Source organism: Mustelus asterias, chromosome 2 (genome assembly GCF_964213995.1).
Source record: "Mustelus asterias chromosome 2, sMusAst1.hap1.1, whole genome shotgun sequence".
In the NCBI taxonomy this organism is placed as follows: domain Eukaryota; kingdom Metazoa; phylum Chordata; class Chondrichthyes; order Carcharhiniformes; family Triakidae; genus Mustelus; species Mustelus asterias.
Window position 1 is genome coordinate 86,046,491 of NC_135802.1, and position 22,826 is coordinate 86,069,316.

General features: G+C 41.7%; 1 protein-coding gene across 1 annotated transcript in view; it reads left to right on the top strand.

Moving 5' to 3' along the window:
• Positions 1-22,826, top strand: part of scin (scinderin) — a 148,852-nt gene that overhangs the window by 11,783 nt on the left and 114,243 nt on the right. Inside the window, exon 3 of the mRNA XM_078238349.1 lies at positions 3,109-3,270. Coding sequence (XP_078094475.1) covers positions 3,109-3,270 — 162 coding nt within the window. The remainder of the gene's footprint in view (positions 1-3,108; positions 3,271-22,826) is intronic.

Consider the following 22,826-nt stretch of genomic DNA (forward strand, 5'->3'; position numbering starts at 1 on the left):
CCCATCTTACAACAGTTTATCCCATCATAGAATTCACATTCCTCTTCAATGGTTGCAGTGTGTACATCGTTCCTCGGGTGCAATGATTTGAATTTTCCCAGCCCTGTGGAAATGGAGCTGAAGGCATTGGGGCTGGGAAAATAGTGGGGAACCATTCCTTCCTCCAGGGAAACCTTCCCAGGAGTAAACAGTGAAGAAAGTCAGCAGCACACTCCAACCAGACAGGCAGCTAATTACCCCACTCGAGCCTAATTGGAGGCCATTTTCTGAGGAAACAGGGAACTTTCTGCTGTGTACAAAACCGGCCAGCTCTCTAGAAGCACCCACCAGTGGCAGGACAGGGGGCCATTGGTGCCCCAATGAAGGAGCTGAAGCGTGGAGGGTGCCACAGCCAGAACCAATTCTTTGGAGACATTTGCCCACCACATTGATGACTGTGGGCCTCTTTAGTCCAACATTTGTAGAATATATCAAAGTGCATCCCATATTGCTGTGTTCTTGCAATTTCCCACCAGGCTTGGGAATTCCTGTCTCTGCTGGGGAAACTGGTGTTTGTGCAGAGCTCCAGGCTCTCCTATTGGGTCTCAAACACAAGAAAGCGGCCAATGATCCTTAGTTGGATGCTTTCCGGGAGATTCCACCTGTTGGCTCGCCTTTGATGTTTGTGGGGTCAGGACCCAGAAGTAGTTCCGACCTCAGGGCCTGCCCCCAAGGTTGGAAAAATGCAGCCCCAACTATTAATCAAGAACCATGCCCATGACATTTGCTTCCACGGACAGGTTACTTTTATATTATTCTTTCGCAGGCTAGACCAGTGTTTGGTACCTTTCACTCTTTGCTCTTGAGAAGGTGGTGGCGAGCCACCTTCTTGAACCGCTGCAATCCAAGTGGTACAGGTACACCTACAATGCAGTGAGAGAGGGAATTTGAGGATTTTGACCTCGCGACATTGAAGGAATGTCGATACAGTAAGGATCATGGGTGGCTTGGAGGGGAACTTGCAGATGGTGGTGTTCCCCATGAATATACTGTCCTTGGCCCTCTAACTGGTAAAAGGTATTGGTTAAAAGGTGCTCTTGAAGGAGCCTTGTTTTGCTGCAGTGTAAATGATACACAATAGTACATGGTTCCCATCTGGCCCTATTCTTGCTCCTTATTTATTTATGAACATCTTTGAGTGTTTGGCTTTTTCTTCTTTCTAACTATATTTTTCCATGTCCTCTCTTTGCTTTCCGAATTTCATTTTTAATTTCACCCCAGCACTTTTTCAATCCACTAGGTTTTCTGCAGTTTTGAGTTCTTGGTATCTGAAATAAGTGTCCTTTTTTGACTTATCCTATCCTGTATGCTCTTTGACAACCAGAGGTCCAGATTTAGGAGCTCCATTCTTTTTTGTGGGAATGTATTTGTTCTGAGCCCTCTTTATCTCTTCCATAAATGCTTCTCACTGTTCTGACACTGATTTTCCAGTCTATTTTTGCTAAATCACATATCCGCTTAGTAAAATTGGACCTTTTCCCAAATGAGAACTTTTTTGACTGATCTTTCTTTGTCCTTTTCCATAACTACACTAAATCTAACTCACTTATAACCACCAAAATGCTCTGCCTGCCAGATTCTGCCAGATACATTCCTTCAAAGTTTTTAGGATTACCTCTACTTTTGTGCTTTCAATGTATTGGCTACAAAAGTGCTCCTGAATGTACTTCAAGAATTCTGTCCCCTCTATACCTTTTGCATTTATTCTATCCAAGTTTATAGTAGTTGAAATTCTCAACTATTAATGTCCTATTGTTTTGCACTTTTTAGAATTAGCCTGCTATGTGCTATTCTATCGCCCTGTGATGGTTTGGAGCTCGACAGGATCTTTTGTTCAACTCAAATGGCTTTACTTAGCTGGTTCCAGATAATATCCCTCCTCACAACCATGATTGTTTCTCTAATCAATAATGTGACCACCTTTGTTATTAGCCCGCTTTCTGTCTCTCTTTGTATCCTTCTATATTTATACTGGTAGATCCCAATGTTATGATTTCAGAGCTTGTTACACAGAGACCAATAAATGAGAAGATACCTTATAAAATTTAACGGAGGGGTTCTCACTTCAATTTACCTGGATCCTTCAAGCTTTCCAAACTGAAGTGTGAGGGATCTTTCCTTTCAGCCCTGTTCATTCTTTTCTTCTGTTTCTAGAATCCTTTTCCAGCTTTTATTCTGGCTATTTTTTGATCTCATGAAAGTATTTTGTACCTGCATCCAGATTACTCATGGAGGTTGTGTTTGACATCAACCTTCATGTATGTAACTGTTGTCGCTGTCCAATGATGGATATGTGAAGATACTACTGTTGACAATTTAAGACTTAGTCAAGCAGAAAATTGTGAAACGCCTTGGCAAATTATGTGTCAACATTGCATAACAGCCTAAAGTGCCATCACGATCAGTAACAATTACGTAATTGGAGGACCTGGAGCAGCAATGTAGAAGAGACAGGTGAGATGGAAGGCCAAGATGGTGGTGGACCTAATGCGAGTTGCTGCTGGCTCTGAGAAGAGAATATCACGTTCCTCCACAACAAATCTCTGATCATATGTGGACAATAGATCTCCTCCAAACTTCTTTTATTCAGCTTGAATCTGGATTGTATTATGAACATAAAAAGACAGAAGATTGAATTAATCATCAGGATCCCAAAGCTTCCATTTGTTCATTGATAATGCGGGTCAGAGAAGATCAAGAAGCATTTTCTTATTTGTTCAAGATGAAAAATGTGTGGAATTTTAATAAAGATTTATTGAAACATTGTTAAAAAAACAATGAAATGCTGCTCCATTGTATCTTAATGCAATGCAAACTTCCACCAGGAGCAAACATGCTGGTATAGTAGAGCTGCTTGATCCTCACTGTTCAGTGAGCTGAGATTATTTGATGCCTAACCAGGCAAAAGTATGTTGACCTTTACAGTTAAACATGAAAAAAGAACTTACTAATGCCTGTATTTTTGGTAAATTAGATTCCTAAATAAGCTTGCTCTTAATATCTTATTAGCATGACAAATTGCACATAGAAAAATCCATTTACATTTGTTTGTTTCTCTTGTTATCTTAGGCTGGTGGTGTGGCTTCAGGGTTTACACATGTCATCACAAATGACCTCTCCGCACAGAGATTGCTACATATTAAAGGCAGAAGGACTGTCAGAGCAACAGAAGTTCCTCTTAACTGGGCCAGCTTTAATAAAGGAGATTGCTTCATCATAGATCTGGGAGCGGTAAGTTGAGAGAAAATCTTCTTTCTTAACTAGTTCAAGAATACATAGTTGATATCTTTCATTTTAGACATATTGCTGCTAAGTGTAAGATCAAACATACAACAGAGTTCGGAGATTGATTATTTACAATCCCTGAAGACTGGCTCCTGGGTATAATTCTTTGGCACAACTGAATACCATTTCATTCTTTGACTTGGGATGAACAAATTAAACAACTTTCGGGATGAAGCAGAGGCCAGGATTTTCCACTTCCGTTTTTATCAGATAGGTTCTGCGGCAGAAGCAGAAGATCTTGCAAGAACTCCCAAATCATGTTTCACATCAGTATAAATGCGTGACATGATTATCTCCACCATCCTGCCCCCTCCCCCATCAGTGACAGGGCACGTATCTCGAAGTTCAGGAACATAATTTGAATGTATTAGCATTTAATAATCAGGCCCGCATCATTCCTCCCATCAGAAAATCCATCCAGGTTGTCTTGGGTAGAATGGCATAAATCACGACTGGTCTCTCAAGGCACGCACCTGGTGAGTAGACCTCCTTGAGAGGTCAAGGGGGAGAGGGTCATGTCCAGGCATCACTTCCTGACCTTGGCACTGCCTGGGCAGTTGCTGGGTGGTTTGGGCCGGGGGGGAGGGGGGGTGGAGTCGAGGTCAAATTCTTAGCATGGGGCGGGCTTTAAAAATGGTGCCCCGATCTTTGTGGGCAGGTGAATCAAAGGCTACTCATCAGTGTTACGTCTTGAGACCTGCCCCTTGCTGGATTTTCCTCTAAATTCATCACTGTAGGGTGGAGAAATCTGCCATTGCTGTAGGTGGCCTCAATCTCACTTTTGCCACTTGCTACTGGCTTTTGCCATTAGAGCATTCATTTACAATGTAGTGACATTGGATTGTACACTATTACTACAAATGTAAATTTGCAAAAAATAATAATCCGAAAATCATATCGAGGAAACTTAAGTTAACATGTTAAATTCCATATATAATCTATTCTAATGTGGTCTTGTAATTCTTAATTTTGCGAAGAGGCTTCTGTTTTAAATGTAATCTCATCATCTTTCTAATATTATTTTTGATTTTAAAATGATTGGAAAGCTAGGAAAGAGTGTTCGGATATAATGAACACAGCAGCAGGATATGCCAAGGAATACATTGCCCATGATTCATCTTGCTTTGAGCTTTAGGCAAAGGCCACTCTGATGTATAAAGGTCGGTTGCAATCCTGGTCTACTCCTTTTTGTTCTTTGACGCAAGTGTCTGCAGTGAATAGGAAGGCAATCTATTGTTGGTCGTAGTATCTTAGATATCTTGTTATAATTGCAAATTATACTATATTTACAATCCTAATAATTGACTGCTTGAGATTTCATGCTTTGCTAAAGCCTAAGACTCAAAAATAAAACAAATGAAGAAACAATTTACCATTCAAAGGGATTTACCATCTGCTTGGTGTTGACATCGGAAGATCACAATGGTCACCATCATGGGCAGAGTCAGCTTAGCAGATAATGTACTCTCCTGGTTGCAAAAGGAAACACAAGCTGTGTCTGCTAGATTTAGCTTCAGAACAAATGGCAGTACATCAGGGAGCAGCTGTATTGGGAAAAAACATTCTCTTAAGGGTGTAGTGCACTTGAGGCATTCAAATTATGTCTTGTGTCATAAGGGTGAATCTCTTAAGACTTTGGAGCAGAGTCTAAATGCTGAGACTATTAACCATCTTAAATATTCTGTCAGTTTTATTTTCAGCGAAAGATTTTATAAATAATAGGTGGCATTCTCCCCAAAAAAACTAAGTGTTCGCGTAAAATTGGAAGTAAACCCCACTATTTTTTTCAGCGGAACTTTCAAAATGGATCTCCCACACTCTGAAGCACAGAGTGCCTGAGCATGAATCACTGGGTGGGGGGTCCTTTCCCACTGGAGAGGCCGGCAGCATAGCGCCGGCCTCTCGGTGGTCCCGACCTCCCTGGCCCCCCAAGCAGGCCAGCGCTGATCAATCCTTCGATCCCTCTGCTTGTGATCCCAACTGCAGAGTGACAGCAGGACCCCCCCCACCCCCATCGATCTCACCCCGTCCCCCAGAGGCCCTGCTCCCCCAATAGGCCTTGGTCCCACCCCCTTGCCACTGCCCGATGCCCGTGCGGTGGGGATGGGGGAGAGGGGCTAGTGGGCCCGAAGACCTCATTTTCTGTTTTATTTTAGATTTCCAGTATCCTGAGTTGACTGATGTGAACTCAAACTAGATGGTGACTGATGTGAGAGCACTATCCCAATGCCATCCACTCAAACTGAATAATGGATACTTGAAAGCGAATATTGATACAAATAATTCTGGTAATTTCACCAGTCATAAGAACAAAACCTGGTAGTTTTTGACTTTCATCTCAATCTCAAACTGAAATTACACACTTGAATTTATTCTCACATATCCATGTTTGTGGCAGACATTCTTGTGTGTGCTGTGTGTGATGATCCAATATTGGTGATTTTCTGCTGTGTCTAACCACAGTGTAAAATTCCTCTGGTAAAATTATTGTGTTAGGTTACCATGCTGCTCCAGAGACCATAACATGAAGATGTGAACACTGAAAAAATTGTAACCATGACATAATCGCAGTGTATTTACTTGATTAGTTGATAACATCATTACCTCTGAGTCAGAAAATTGCTCCATAATTTAAGCAGATAAACCAGACTGACATTTTAATGCTGAGAGCAGCATTTACATCAGTCCTATATTTTAGATGAGATGTTGAATTGAGGTCTTGTCTACCTGCTCAGGTAGACATAACAGATTCTGTGACATGTTTCAAGGGAACAGAGACTGTTATCTTGCTAACTATGCCATCCCAAATCAATACCACCAAAAACAAGCTCGTTGGTCATTTGCCCTATTTACTAAAAAGTAGCTGCTATATTTTCCGAAATAACAGGAATTTCAACTTCAGAATCAGTGAGGTAGTTTGGAATATTTTGTGGGTATGACAAGAAACCATAGAGGACTATCAACTTTAGTTCCATTGAAAATGCAAATTAGGTTAGGTGGGAAACACCCTTTAATGTCGATCTTCCATTCCTGTTTTGGTTATAAGTTCTGCCCTTTATATAAATATGATTCTTTTTTTAGTTTGTCAACTGGGAATGCTTTGATTAGCAGAACGTATTGAATACACAAGTTTATGAAGTTGCACTCCCAGCACAGAGCTTTGCCTGCCAAGACTCCACATGGAGAATTTGGAGGTCAGGATGCCCAACTGGATTTTCTCCGAATAGAAATTTCTCCTATATTTTATAGAACAGTAAATCTGCCTCCAGTTCAGCGCCATTTATTCTGCATTGAGATTAACAAGCTATTTGACATACGCTGAAATGAAAATATGAGGTGAAAAGTTTCGCTAAATTAGTTAATTAATAAATGTCTTTCAAATGAAAGTGGAAATCTCAATTAAAAAAGAGGGGTCGATTATTTAAAATTTACCATGGGTCTGAGGTCTGTTGACATCCTTTAATATGTCAAGGTTTTAGAGGGATGAAATAAGACAATTATTTTGGTCATGACTAGGTCATTCATTACTGAAGTAATTAATCAAGCATTCAAACACACTGCACTGTTCATAAACTAACACCATCTATAATACAGCATTTGGTTAAATGTGCATTCAATATCTAACATTTCTATTTTTTCTAAATAATTTTCTCAGTTCAGAGTTATCAGTTGTAACATCCAAAATCTATTTTTAAGTATTAGCGCTTATCACAATGGTGAATCAGTCTTCTGCCGTGTGGCTGAATGACTGTAGCACATAAGCAAACCACAGCCTTTTAAAGTGTAAGCTGCACTTTGAACTATGCAACAAAAATGAAGACTGAAGCTTCGATTTTAATTGTGTGGGGGTTGTTTGAATTGGAACAGAGGCAAATAGCAAACTCTTTAGACCTCAGAAACATGAGGCTTGAAATATTTTAATGCCCAAGCCTTATCCACATAAACCCCTTCAAGCCCCTGTTTGCACACAGTTGGAAGTGGCAGCAATAGGTGGATGCAAGCAGAATGTTGGTTAGCAGGAGGCTGCTGCTGAGGACCGGTAGGAATGGCTCCCGGCTCTCAGTGGCTGAGCATTGGTACAATGGGAGGGATGTTTGGGACAGTCTCACAGTCAGAGGAGTGGGGAAGAAGCAAGCCAGCGGACAAAGGGCTAAGCTCTCTTGCAGGCCTCGGAGGAATGCTCTTTCTTGAGGAAAATTCAGATTGTGGAGGAAGGGGATGTTGTCCCCAACTCGTTGATTTTTTTCCCCCTCGTTGTCTGTTACTATCTTCACCATTATAGATCAGATAGCAGAGGAAACTCAAGCCCCTATTTTGCCTTACAATCACACTCTGTGCATTGTGTTATATAAATGGCAAAAATCCAATTTCTTGTGATGCTTATTATAGTCCTGATGCACAAAGCAGCCATAATCCCTTTAGTTGTAATGTACCATTAGGCTAAAATGGCTCAATACATGCCAGCAGCCTAAAAAGAGGGTTGTAATCTTGATTTTAAAAAAATATAAATTTCTAATTATTTTTTAACTAAAACCCCCCAAAGTCTAACCATTACAATTTTTTTTTTTGCTTGATGTTCCATTTGACATTAAATACTTAAATTTAAGTATTTCTAAAGTCAGCTATGGTTTTCATAGCAACAAATTTTGTGCCATCAAGGGACCTGGGAACAAGGAACTAGCCTCCATATCAGCTTTTGTTATCGAAAAAAGAGAACAAAACTAATTGAAGAACATGTTCTACATTTCCTGGCTGAATAGGCTGTCACACATTTCAGTAGAGTTTGACTTGGTGCAATAGTTTAATATAGGTAATAGTGTGTGAGCAGCCAATTTTACATCTGTTTCAATTTTTATATTCATTGAAATCAATGGCGGTAAAGAGAAATGTTAAACAGGCTGTTCACTCATTATCACTTGCCTACATTGCTGGACAAAATTGAGACATACCTCATTGGCTGATTTTTGGTATTGGATGTTCCCCCTCCACTTGGGAATCTGTCCCTTTTACTTTGTCCCTATGTTAATTTGAGTTAGTTTGTTTGCTTGGTATTCAAAAGAGATACCTCATTGGCTGAGAAAAATAAGAGGTCCTTTGTTCAACTGCTGGTAAGCCTTTTTTTTTAAGGCTAATTCTTTGATCCATGACATTCTCTCTAGTTACTCCAGTCTTGAAGTTGTGTAAATTGTTTTGGTATAAGCAAATATATTTGTTGTTAGGTTTACTGGTGATATTGTTGAGCATAAACATTCCAACTGTCAGAAAATAAGAGAGTGCCATTCATTATCCTTAAGGTTAACATGTCCAATTGTGTAGAATGGTTTTGCCTTGGAAAGTAAAAAAAAATGTTTTTACTTCTCTGAAAACAGGAGCGTTCTGCCTCGGATATTGAAAATCCTAAGTTTGCACTGTAGTAGAGGGAACATTTTCAAATTGTGCCTACTGTCTGGTTTGGTAATGTGCCTCAGAATTGAATGATCATGCCTCTTGGCAGGCAGTCGATTCCTTGCAGGCATGGATCATAAATTTACTTTACAGCCTGCAATAATACGTGACCATTGAGCTGATCTCTCTTGCCCTGCAGGTATTGCAACTTCTGGCAATTTTGGCAGATCAACTATGAATTACTTCTAATGCAGAAAGTGAAAATAATTAAAGGCACAGAGCTTTAAACAAAATGTTAATCATTATCACATGCAAAGCTAGGCTTTCTCGGTGATGCATTGAGTTATGATAGGCACACGATGTGACCTTTGAGACTCCAATACAATTTTTGGCTTTATATATACTGTCTTAGTTACCAAGCTCACTTTCATATCTTGCAATTGTTTTCTATTGCATTTGATCGATATACAACAAGGCTAATCATCTGCCCGTAATATTCTCAGATCAAGTAAAACCACATCATTATCCAGCTTTGACCTGTCCACAAGAAACTGCTAGAGTGTTCCAAATGAACTCTGAAAAAAGCATTAAAATGACACAGACTCTAAAAGGCCAATGTTCCCTCTCTTTGGAAGTGTTACCCTGTATTTATTGCCATATTTGGCACAGCATCTAACACTAAGCTTGGAAGAATGAGTGATGCAATAATGGGCGAAACTCGATTGATTTCAGGCTAGCTAGAGTTGGGCCCACTGCCCCTGGAAACAGTGCACAAGCAGCCACAGGGGTTTCTAGGTGCTGGCCCAAGCAATTTGAAAGGCCCACCTTAAGAACATACATAAGAACATAAGAAATAGGAGCAGGAGTAGGCCATCTAGCCCCTCGAGCCTGCCCCGCCATTCAATAAGATCATGGCTGATCTGACGTGGATCAGTACCACTTACCCGCCTGATCCCCATAACCCTTAATTCCCTTACCGATCAGGAATCCATCCATCCGCGCTTTAAACATATTCAGCGAGGTAGCCTCCACCACCTCAGTGGGCAGAGAATTCCAGAGATTCACCACCCTCTGGGAGAAGAAGTTCCTCCTCAACTCTGTCTTAAACCGACCCCCCTTTATTTTGAGGCTGTGTCCTCTAGTTTTAACTTCCTTACTAAGTGGAAAGAATCTCTCCGCCTCCACCCTATCCAGCCCCCGCATTATCTTATAAGTCTCCATAAGATCCCCCCTCATCCTTCTAAACTCCAACGAGTACAAACCCAATCTCCTCAGCCTCTCCTCATAATCCAAACCCCTCATCTCCGGTATCAACCTGGTGAACCTTCTCTGCACTCCCTCCAATGCCAATATATCCTTCCTCATATAAGGGGACCAATACTGCACACAGTATTCCAGCTGCGGCCTCACCAATGCCCTGTACAGGTGCATCAAGACATCCCTGCTTTTATATTCTATCCCCCTCGCAATATAGGCCAACATCCCATTTGCCTTCTTGATCACCTGTTGTACCTGCAGACTGGGCTTTTGCGTCTCATGCACAAGGACCCCCAGGTCCCTTTGCACGGTAGCATGTTTTAATTTGTTTCCATTGAGATAGTAATCCCATTTGTTATTATTTCCTCCAAAGTGTATAACCTCGCATTTATCAACGTTATACTCCATTTGCCATATCCTCGCCCACTCACTCAGCCTGTCCAAATCTCTCTGCAGATCTTCTCCGTCCTCCACACGATTCACTTTTCCACTTATCTTTGTGTCGTCTGCAAACTTCGTTACCCTACACTCCGTCCCCTCCTCCAGATCATCTATATAAATGGTAAATAGTTGCGGCCCGAGTACTGATCCCTGCGGCACGCCACTAATTACCTTCCTCCAACCGGAAAAACACCCATTTATTCCAACTCTTTGCTTCCTGTCGGATAGCCAGTCCCCAATCCACTTTAACACACTACCCCCAACTCCGTGTGCCCTAATCTTCTTCAGCAGCCTTTTATGGGGCACCTTATCAAACGCCTTTTGGAAATCCAAAAACACCGCATCCACCGGTTCTCCTCCATCAACCGCCCTAGTCACATCTTCATAAAAATCCAACATGTTCGTCAAGCACGACTTTCCCCTCATGAATCCATGCTGCGTCTGATTGATCGAACCATTTCTATCCAGATGCCCTGCTATCTCCTCTTTAATAATGGATTCCAGCATTTTCCCTACTACAGACGTTAAGCTGACCGGCCTATAGTTACCCGCCTTTTGTCTCCTTCCTTTTTTAAACAGTGGCGTAACATTAGCACCTTGCCATAGCTTCAAGCATTCACCCATCACACTCCCTAACTCCCTCACACATTTCATGCCAGATCCATGCCATCTCATTCCCTCTACTCATCCCCATTGCCCCTTATACTCCTATATGAACCTCTGTCCCTCTAGCCACACCTTCATGTCCCCTCATAGCCTCATGCCAACCTATCATCCCCCATTCATCCTCAAACCCCTTTATAGCCTCATGCCAACTTACTACAGATTCAAGTCAACTCCTGATCCCCGCCTACCACCCTTTACCTTTATATCCTCCATCCCAACTCAATCAGTATTCACCATAGGCAGACCTCAGCACTCATGCCGAGATGAAATAAAATGAAGTTTTAAATATCCATTACAGGTTTCATTATATTTAAAAATAACACTCTCATTGGTAAAATCCCATTCAATACATTTAAATCCCTTCAGTACTTAATCCCTTACAACGACAAAAATTTGTATTCATCGCCCCAAATCAAAGACAGTCCTTTGTAACTACTAACTACTTCATAACTACTAATTGTGAACTTACAAACACTCCCATTGTGATAATGGCAGTCAAGCAATACTAAGCCTACAATGATAACCGTCAAAGTTATGTCAAAAAATATCTATACAAGTTGTAAGTACTGACTGTTTTTTCAACTGTGTGCTGTTTCTTTCAAAATGTAAAGAGCAGTGGATTTAAATGATTCACAGCTTGACAGTTCCACAGACCATATTCACATTTTATACATGTTCATGTGTACTCTTAACAATTCCAACCTAACCTCTGCAAAACTCTCCAGTAGGTTTAGACCTTTTCCTCAAATTCAGCCTGCATGTTCAGCCATGTCCCACAGAATGGCAAGGGCAACACTGGACCCTATCATGAACATTCAATGAAGAGTGAACATTAAAACACAACATTGGGTGGGATTTTCTGGTTGTTACTGCTGGCAAGATCATCCAGTCCTGCTGAAGGTGACCTGCCTGTGGTGGTTTCTCTGGTGGCAGGGCAGGTGAGCGAAATAAAATACCACAGACTTTGGCAGGACCAGAAGATCCCACTGGCAGTCAGGGGAGAGCTACCTCTGCTCCCGGAAAACAAGCCGTGGGGAGGGGGGTAGGTGTTGAAAAACCCCAGCCATTGTTTCTTCTACATGAAAGTAATGTCCCTAACTCCCTTATAACCAATGGTGCGTGCCAACAATGAGACACCGTTACATTTATCCCTGACTGAACAATGATGATGCACATGAATAAAGTGAAATCAATGTAATGTGAAATATGTACAGGTGAATTTAAATTTGGCAACAGCCGTGCCATGGTGGCACAGTGGTTAGCACTGCTGGCTCACAGCGCCAGCCATACAGCTTCGATTCCCAGCTTGGATCACTGTCTCTGCGGAGTCTGCATGTTCTCCCCGTATCTGCGTGGGTTTCCTCCCACAGTCTGAAAGATGTGCTGGTTAGATGCATTGGCCATGCTAAAATTCTCCCCCAGTGTACTCGAACAGGTGCCAGAATGTGGCGACCAGGAGATTTTCACAGTAACTTCATTGCAGTGTTAATGTAAGCCCATTTGTGACACTAATAAATAAACTTTAAACTTCTATGTCTTATGGTGTTGAACAGGAAAGTTGTGGCTCTGATGAAGAGCCCCCCTGTTTGTTCAGAAAGTTCTTTTATAGCCTGCATGTATCAGCTGCACTGTCAGCTGATGGCAAGTTTCACAGCTGAAAATCGTCCTCTGCCAGGTCTTCGCACGTATCTTCCATGCTCACCACACAACATTTTAACTTTTAATTGGAATTATGTGGAAATCGGCAAAACACAAGTGAACAGGAGTGCTTCCCACTTCCTCTTTCACTGTGAGCATGGTGCACTGTGGTTAAAACTCAGTGCTCAGCGCCAACAACTGCCAGTTTCCAGATGCAATTTTACATCTCATCCGCTTCATCCTGGACCACAATATCTTCACCTTCAACAACCAGTTCTTCATCCAGACACACGGAACAGCCATGGGGACCAAATTTGCACCTCAATATGCCAACATCTCTATGCACAGGTTCGTACAAGACTTCTTCACCGCACGGGACCTTCAACCGATGCTATACACTAGATACATCGATGACATTTTCTTCCTTTGGACTCATGGTGAACAATCACTGAAACAACTCTATGATGACATCAACAAGTTCCATCCCACCATCAGGCTCACCATAGACTACTCTCCGGAATCGGTTGCATTCTTGGACACGCGCATCTCCATTAAGGACGGTCACCTCAGCACCTCACTGTGCCGCAAGCCCACGGATAACCTCACGATGCTCCACTTCTCCAGCTTCCACCCTAAACACGTTAAAGAAGCCATCCCCTACGGACAAGCCCTCCGTATACACAGGATCTGCTCGGATGAGGAGGATCGCAACAGACACCTCCAGACGCTGAAAGATGCCCTCATAAGAACAGGATATGGCGCTAGACTCATTGATCAACAGTTCCAACGCGCCACAGCGAAAAACCGCACCGACCTCCTCAGAAGACAAACACGGGACACAGTGGACAGAGTACCCTTCGTTGTCCAGTACTTCCCCGGAGCGGAGAAGCTACGGCATCTCCTCCGGAGCCTTCAACATGTCATTGATGAAGACGAACATCTCGCCAAGGCCATCCCCACACCCCCACTTCTTGCCTTCAAACAACCGCACAACCTCAAACAGACCATTGTCCGCAGCAAACTACCCAGCCTTCAGGAGAACAGTGACCAAGACACCACACAACCCTGCCACAGCAACCTCTGCAAGACGTGCCGGATCATCGACACAGATGCCATCATCTCACGTGAGAACACCATCCACCAGGTACACGGTACATACTCTTGCAACTCGGCCAACGTTGTCTACCTGATACGCTGCAAGAAAGGATGTCCCGAGGCATGGTACATTGGGGAAACTATGCAGACGCTGCGACAACGGATGAATGAACACCGCTCGACAATCACCAGGCAAGACTGTTCTCTTCCTGTTGGGGAGCACTTCAGCGGTCACGGGCATTCGGCCTCTGATATTTGGGTAAGCGTTCTCCAAGGCGGCCTTCGCGACACACGACAGCGCAGAGTCGCTGAGCAGAAACTGATAGCCAAGTTCCGCACACATGAGGACGGCCTCAACCAGGATATTGGGTTTATGTCACACTATTTGTAACTCCCACAGTTGCGTGGACCTGCAGAGTTTCACTGGCTGTCTTGTCTGGAGACAATACACATCTTTTTAGCCTGTCTTGATGCTCTCTCCACTCCCATTGTTTTGTTTCTTAAAGACTGGATTAGTTGTAAGTATTCGCATTCCAACCATTATTCATGTAAATTGAGTCTGTGTCTTTATAAGTTCTGTTTGTGAACAGAATTCCCACTCACCTGAAGAAGAGGCTTAGAGCCTCTCAAGCTTGTGTGGCTTTTGCTACCAAATAAACCTGTTGGACTTTAACCTGGTGTTGTTAAACTTCTTACTGTGTTAAAACTCTGCCCAGTGCATCTGATTGTGCAATACTACAAACTGATGTGCTAACCTAGATTTTATGCTTGAAACTGGGATCCATAACCTTCTGACTCAGAAGTGAAACTGTCACCAACCCAGCTACAACTTACATCCATTTTAGAGTCAGCAAGGCAGATGATCAGGGTATTCCATTTGTGGGGCACAATTTTGGCATACATGGCCCTGTGTATTTTTGGAGGCGATAATATTGTTACTACATCGACTTCACATACAACTAAATAAGATTGACTTCCCTAAGCATGCCTTTCAATCAATGGTGTGTTGAATGATGAAATTCAAATTGATACTTGTGCAAGAATCATACAATCATAAAATCTTTACAGTGCTGGAGAGCCCATTCGGCCCATTGAGTCCACACCAACTCTTTGACAGAGTAGATTACCCACACCCTCTCTCCTGCCCTATTCCTGTAACCTCACAGATTTACCATGGCTAATCCATCTAACCTACACATCTTTGGACACTAAGGGGCAATTTAACATGGCCAATCCACCTAACCCGTACATCATTAAGTCATAGAAACATAGAATCCCTATAGTGCAGAAAGAGGCCATTTGGCCCATCAAGGCTGCAATGACACCAATCCCACCCAGGCCCTATCCCCGTAACCCTACATGTTTATCCTGCTAACCTCCCTGACATTTAAGGGGCAATTTAGCATGGCCAATTAACCTAACCCGCACATCTTTGGACTGTGATGGAAACCAGAGCACCTGGAGGAAACCCACGCAGACAGTGGGAGAATGTGCAAAACTCCACACATTCACCCAAAGCCGGAATTGAACCCTGGTCCCTGGAGCTATGAAACAGCAGTGCGAACCACTATGCCACCATGTGGCTTTCTTTACCAATTAAATGCCAGATAACTTTGCTGGCTTTGAAGTCTTGTGCAGCCATGTTACATTTCTCACCGATGTTCATTAGAAAACATTGAGCAATACAGCAGTCTCTCTGAGGTTAAACTGTCAGGCTGATTGTAACTTAAGTCGCTGGCAGCAGATTTACGAAGTTATTCACCCCACCTGAGTAACAAGGAAAGGGTTTGGAGCTGAGTATTTAATGGGTGACTGACCTGGAGGGCCCAGTTTACTGCCTGATGGTGAAAGTTAAAATTAGCCCTTGATATTTTGTTGAAAAGCACATACCTTTATTTTTTTAAAGCAGGAACAAATTTAGCACATTGACAACAGAGTAGTTTATACAGGGAACATGTGAATAAAAGCAGCTTTCATAGTGTCCTCATTGGCCGTGGGGTTGTGGTTTAGACAGATGTAAGAGACATTTTGTGCATGTTTTCATTACTGTGCTGCATGGAAATAAAGGGCAGCTGCCTATGAAAAGCACTATTTGTGATAAATAACCACACCTTTGGGGAAAAGTTGTCATATACGGCATTTAAGAAGCCAAGATCTACTTTTTGATATAATCTATGTTTCATATAGCAACTATTTTCCCCAACTGTATGTGAAATGCATACATTCTCGGATCATTTGCCAAATGGTTATACAATTCCAACAATAGAAATTATTGAGAGGCTAAGGCCTGCAGCCCCATCTCGTTTCAATTTGCATCTGGAATGCAAAGTAAGCTGACAGACTTTGTTATTTTGCTAACTTGGCAAGTTTATTTATTTACTTTATTTACTTTATTTATTTTCTGGTATTAGACCCGTATAATCTTGGGAGTCACAGTGTTATTCAGTAAATGTCCTCTTATTTGTTTTCAGATATAGGTGCCATTGGCAATATTGACACTTATTGTTGTCCTGAGCTCCCCTTGAGTAAGTGGCAGTGAGACATCTTCTTGAACCATTGCTGTCTATAGAATGAAAGTACTACGACAGTGCTGTTGGGTAGAGCATTCAAAAATTGTATCCAATGACGATGAAAACATGGTAATATGTGTCCAGGTTGGGATGGTGTGTGACTTGGAGGGAAAGTTGCAGTTGGTGATGATCCCATGTGCCTGCTGCCCTTGTCCATCTAGATGGTAGAAATCACGGGCTTGGAAGGTACTGTCAAAGAACCCTTGGTGAGTTGCTGCAGTCTATCCTGTAATTTGTACATATTGCAACTGTGGTGCACTGGAGTGGAAGGAGTGAATATTTAAAGAAGGTGGATTAGCTACTAGTCAAATGGCTTACTCTGTCCTGGATGATGTTAAGCTTGTTAACCATTATATACATGCGTCCACCCAGGCAAGTGGAGAGACAGTATTTTGTTAAACTCCTGATTTGTGCCTTGTAGGCCATGGAACATTCACAGTAGGAGTCTGTTCCTGATCTGCTGTTGTCATTATGAAAGTAATGGTCAGTTTTGATACTGATAGAGGAAAGGGAGCAAAATCAAGGTTGGAGTAGGGTGGCTGCAGTAGACTTCTCTGCCTCATTGGAGGAAAATTAAGTCCTATGTGTCTTTATTCTTTCAAAATCCACTGGAAAATGTCATAATTTTTGAATCCCAGTGTTGGTTATAGTTTGCTCAAATTTCATTTTTGAAGTTTAGAATGTTATCCTAATTGCTTGATTAAATTACTCCTTTACCATTTTCCAAGCTGTCCATTCTATTTGTTTTTATTTTTTGTCTATCAGTTTTATACAGGAATAAAGATCAACCATTAAGATATATCCCTAGATTAAAGCAGCAGTCGGGCAATAAACTGAATGTAATGAAAGTTAATTTGAAAGGTGTGGTTGATTCTTCAGAAGTTCCAGATTCCTGTGTTGATGATAATAGTTGGAATCGTTAACCCCTTCTCACCTTTTTTACAAAATTCCAACAATCACCTTTGAAACTTTTTCAAAGCATTTGCTTTATTCTCACTCTGACTTTTGATTTGGAATCATCTCCTGCTTCTAATCCTAATTATTTAAATTAAAATTATTCCTGGATTTAAACATCTGAAAAAACCTTGTTTTCAGCTGGAGTGATAAATGTATAATCTGATAATTTTTTTCACACTAAATAGTTGTGATGCCTTAACTTGCCTTTTACATTTGGAATGGAATTGTGTTTTTTGGAACTCCCTGACACCTGTGAAAACCCATTTTGTATTGATAGCACTTATAATAATATGTATTAGTTTTCCTTGATATCACTGCCAACATTGCGTAAGGAACAAACACAGATTAAAGAATATTCATTCATTAGCTGATGTACAATGTAGGAACAGAAACCATTTGAATTGATGAAAGATCATTTTAGTTCACTGAACATGTTTCATAGAATCCTATAGTGCAGAAGGAGGCCATTTGGTCCATCGAGTCTGCACTGACCACAATCCCGCCCAGGCCCTACCCCGATAACCTGATGCATTTACCCTAGCTAGTCCCCCTGACACTAAGGGGCAATTTAGCATGTCAATCCACCGAAACTGCACATCTTTGGACTGTGGGAGGGAACCGGAGCACCTGGAGGAAACCCATCAGACATGGGGAGAATGTGCAAACTCCACACAGACAGTCACCCAAGCCGGGAATCGAACTCGGGTCCCTGGCGCTGTGCGGCAGCAATGCTAACCACTGTGCCACCGTGCCGTCCCCATCTCATGCAGAAATGCTGTAGACACTGCACACTACTGTTATCCTCAAATTCCTAACAATAACATTTTCATTTCTATCTTCTTCCTCTAGATTTAACATCCATTCAGCAACTTGAACTCATTCTATCCTAGAATGTCCAAATCCGATATTCATTACACTAGCAACTAGCTTAAAAATTCTTACAGAAGAGTTTCTTTCTAAATCGACATTTCAGCAATTACTTCTTAGTTTTTGAAAACATGCACTTTCATCTTGCATACCTGATTAGTATCAACAAAATTGCGTTTTTGGATTTATATTGAAGTACTCCTTTGTAGGAGTGAGTTTGTAACTTTGATCTCCCTGAGGTATGCATTACATTAATAAACCAAGTTAACTACTGAGACTAAAGGCTAACAAGTCCACTGGGCATGAGGGGTCTGAGGATCCAAAACAGAAGTGACTGCAAAGATAAAGTAAAGTTTATTTATTAGTCACAAGTAGGCTTACATTAACACTGCAATGAAGTTACTGTCAAAATTCCCTAGAGATGCAGGAAACTATAGGCCAATTAACCTAACATCTATCATCAGGAAAATGCTTGAATCCATTATTAGAAAGTAATAGCAGGACCTTTAGAAAACCATAATATCATTAAGCAAAGTCAACATGGTTTTGTGAAAGAGAAATCATGTTTGACTCATTTACTAGTATTCTTCGAGGAAATAACAAACAGGTGGAATATGGAAGATCAGTAGATATGATGTATTCCAAATAACATTCATTAAGGTGCCACATAAAAGGTTATGATGCATGGTGTTGGGGCTAGTATTTTAGCATAAATAGAAGATTGGTTAGTTAACAGGAAGCAGAAAGTTGAGATAAGTGGTTCATTTTTGGGTTGGCAAGCTGTAACTAGTGTAATGACACTGGAATCAGGGTTGGGGCCTCAACAATTTACAATCTACGTCAAAAATATGGATGAACAGACTGAGTGTATTGCAACTAAATTTGCTGTTGACACAAAGATAGGTGTCAAAGCAAGTTAGAAAGAGGATATTAAGCTTCAGCCAAGGGACAAAGATAGTTTAAGTGAGTGGGCAAAAAAATTGGTGGATGGTGTAAAATTTGACAAGAAGAATAGAAAAGCAGACTATTACTTCAATGGAGAGAGACTGCAGAAATCTATGGTAGAGGGATCAAAGTGCCCTTGAGCATGAATCACCAAAGGTTAGCATGCAGCTACAACAAATAATTCTGAAGGCAAATGGAATATTGGCTTTTATTACAGGGGAATGGTGTATAAAAGTGATGAAGTGTTGCTACAGTTGTATAATGCCTTAGTAAGACTGCATCTTACACAGATGTGTATAGTATTGGCCTCTTCACTTTTGGGATAGCATTAAAATCAGTTCCGTGAAGGCTCACCTGGCCAATCCCTGTGAAGAAGTGTTGTCTTATGAGGAAAGATTGAGCAAATTAGGTCTCTATTCATTGGTGTTTAGAATGAGAGGTGATCTTATTAGAACATATAAAATTCTGAGGTACATTGACAGGGTGGATGCGGGGAGGATGTGTCCCCTTAAGGGAAAGTCTAGAACTAGGGGACATGGCTTAAAATAAGAGTTTTCCCATTCAAGATGGAAATGAGGATTTTTTTTTCTCTTAAAGGGTTGTAACACTTTGGAATTCTCTTCCCTAGAGAGCAGTGGTGGCTGGATCATTGAATATATTCAAAGCTGTGTTAGACCATTTTTTTATTAACATGTGGGGGATTGAACCTGTCCCAGTCCATTAGCCAGGTCCTCAGAGCTAGAGTTCTGGCATTGACCTCCATATTTATATTTTCCTAATGCCTTTACGTGAATGCCCGGAAAGCCTCCTGGCTCTCCTTGGAAGATGAGCTCTCTCCTGCATTAAGGCCTGTAGTGTGGCAGCAGTGAATCTAAGAGCCCTCCCTCTGGTCTGCTGCTCCATTTCTCCAGTTTCTTCTCGCTCAGATTCTTCACCAGCCACTTACAGCACCAGCTGCTGCCAGAGTTCACCTCCCCTTGGAGAGGTATAGACTGCTTCGATCGGTGCTAGCATGGTACCAAACTAGGTCCCCTGCAGTATGTAGCTAGTCAGGAATGCAGTTAGTGCTGTGCTGTGTGGTGAACCATTGTTGGTTACCACCAGGAGTGCTGAGCCATGAGTCTGTAGGTATGTTACTGTTGGGGTTAGGGTTGGGCTGTTCTACCTGTTAATATAGTCCTATGGTACACCCCAGTTGGCTCCGCCTCCTGGGAGAGGTATAAAGGTCACTGCTCTGCCTGGTGACCCTTTAGTCTGGGATTGTATATTGTATATAGTAGCTCCGTTATTGTTGGCAATAAAAGCCTTTATTTCCCGGGTACATCCTGCCTCCCGTGTGATTTATCGCGCATCATGCTGCACACCACAGTTCTGGGGATGAGCAGGCTAACATGAAGTGCCATATCATCAAATGCGGGATAATCACGCATCCCTATCCCTGCCCCCACAAATGTTTATCCAATTTTTAACCCAGCATCTCCTACAGTGTAGGCTCTGAATTGGGACTTAAATGCACAACTCCTGGCGTAAGCAGTGCAACAACAGAGCATGACTAAGTAACCTCCCAGGAAGATTATACACTTGGAGATCTTAAAACTCTTTATACTGGCATTTTATTTACGGTTTAAATACACTGCAGGTTCCCACCAGACATTTGTAATAGCATGTTGTACACCTTATACTTCACAACTCAGTCATTTTTGAGAGGAAGAATCAGGGGCTATTATCTGGAGTCTATTTGGAGTAAATGTTTACTTTTTACAGCAAATTCACCAAAAGGTATAATTAGTGAAGAGGCATTGGAGGGTAAGTTTGATAACAACCAAAAACAGGTAGAGGAATCGCTATCCTTGATTAGCTTATGCCCATTGATTATAATGCAGGCAGAACACCAAATTTGTGCTGTCTGCTTATTTTGATGAGTTCAGCAGGAGGTCTTGTGACACAGTGGTAGCATCTCTACCTCTGGACCAGAAGCTTCAGATTCAAGTCCAACACCAGGACTTGTTGGCCACAAGAGGAATTCGCAACATGGTTCAATGGGCTGTTAATCAGCTTGGGAATCCTCCCCCTCACTCTTCCAGAAAGGGAAAAAAAAGTGTGTGTAAAGATACACTAAAAACAAGATTCCTGCCAAGAGCTAGCACTAACTGCTGGATTCGTCAGCAGGAGGCAAATATTGTGAACTTAAAGCCAGCCTGAACTGCTTCAATAAAATCTGCAGATTTTTTGATGGGAGGGGACATTGTGGTTGGAGCAGATGTTAGCAGAAAGGGAATATATTCTGGGAATCACAGAATTCACAGCATGGGAGGGAGTGGGCTCAAGGTTTCCAAACACTTGCATGCGAAGCCTCGATGGAGTTCAGCGACAGAAAATCCATTGAACTTGGCTATTGATGTTTTATTTAGTTGGTTCCCTTGTGTTGGATAAATATATCTAAGAGTTTCCACAACATGTTATCTATTTATGCTGCAGGTATAGACAAAGGTAAAAATGAGGAAATCTTAGAACTAAGAGTAGCTCAGTAAATAGTGATGAGTGACATTGGCTCACTGTATCTTAAGGTAATATGACATGCAGTAGCAACCAGGGTCAGAGTTAATGGGCTGATTTTCCTCTTTTTCTATGCTTTAGATGCTATGTAGGCACATTGCTCCTGTCAAGATCTTCGAACATCAGATTATGCATGAGCCAGCAGCTTAGCCCATTTGTAAGCATGGCACAGGCCTTCCTTTTGCCCACTCCTGGCAGCGCTGCTGGGACATGAGAGATGCTGGCTATTTGATTGCACAGCCACCCTTGGAGGCAGAACGTCCCTTTGATCAGGGTGGAAGCCCTGCCTCATTAAATGACTGCAGGGCGACTCGACTCAAACACAGGCAGGCTTATCCCCAACGTTTATATGCTTGCCCTCCTCCTGCCGCACCCCTGCAGAAAATTCACCCACTGTTTCCTCTATGACCATTCTGTAAGCACCACAGAGATAAAAGTAACCCTTGTTTATTTTGCCAAACAATATCAGTGATTAATTACTAAATTAGTTTGGGTGTATTCTTCAACATTTTCAGATTATTGCGTTGTTTAGTTGAGGATATTTTATTACGTACATCAACTGAAGTCTGGTGAGATAATGTAATAGCACAAATGAAAGATAAATGCGTGCTAAGTTTTAAGTATTCAGGGTTTTTTGCTTTGCTCATGTCAGGATGTAAACTAATTATAAAAAAACCTTTTTTAACCATATTATCTCATGCAGTATACATCATTGTATATCAGTGGAAGCTCTATTATAAACACAACTTTATAAAATTTCCCTTTGTTATTTCTATGTTTTTTCATGCATATCACAAAATCTGCCTTAACAATGGCATTTCATTTGCAAATAAGCAAATTAAATTCTACTCTGCAGTTTCAGTGATTGTCAAATAAAAATATATATATTTTAGATTTCCAACTTATTCTCTGTCCCCTCTCTTTTGCGCTCATCAGTCATGTGTGATCAGCTGGACCAGAAGCAGACGTGATACATGCTTCTGAATGCGATCGGACTATGACCGCGATTTCATGCTGACTGGCAATTGGCAGCCAGTGTGAAACACATGTTGAGAAAGGCTCAGCGCTGTCAGGGTGCAGCGTACAAAGTGAGGGTGTTGGTGGGTGGTTCCAGTGAGGTTCCTG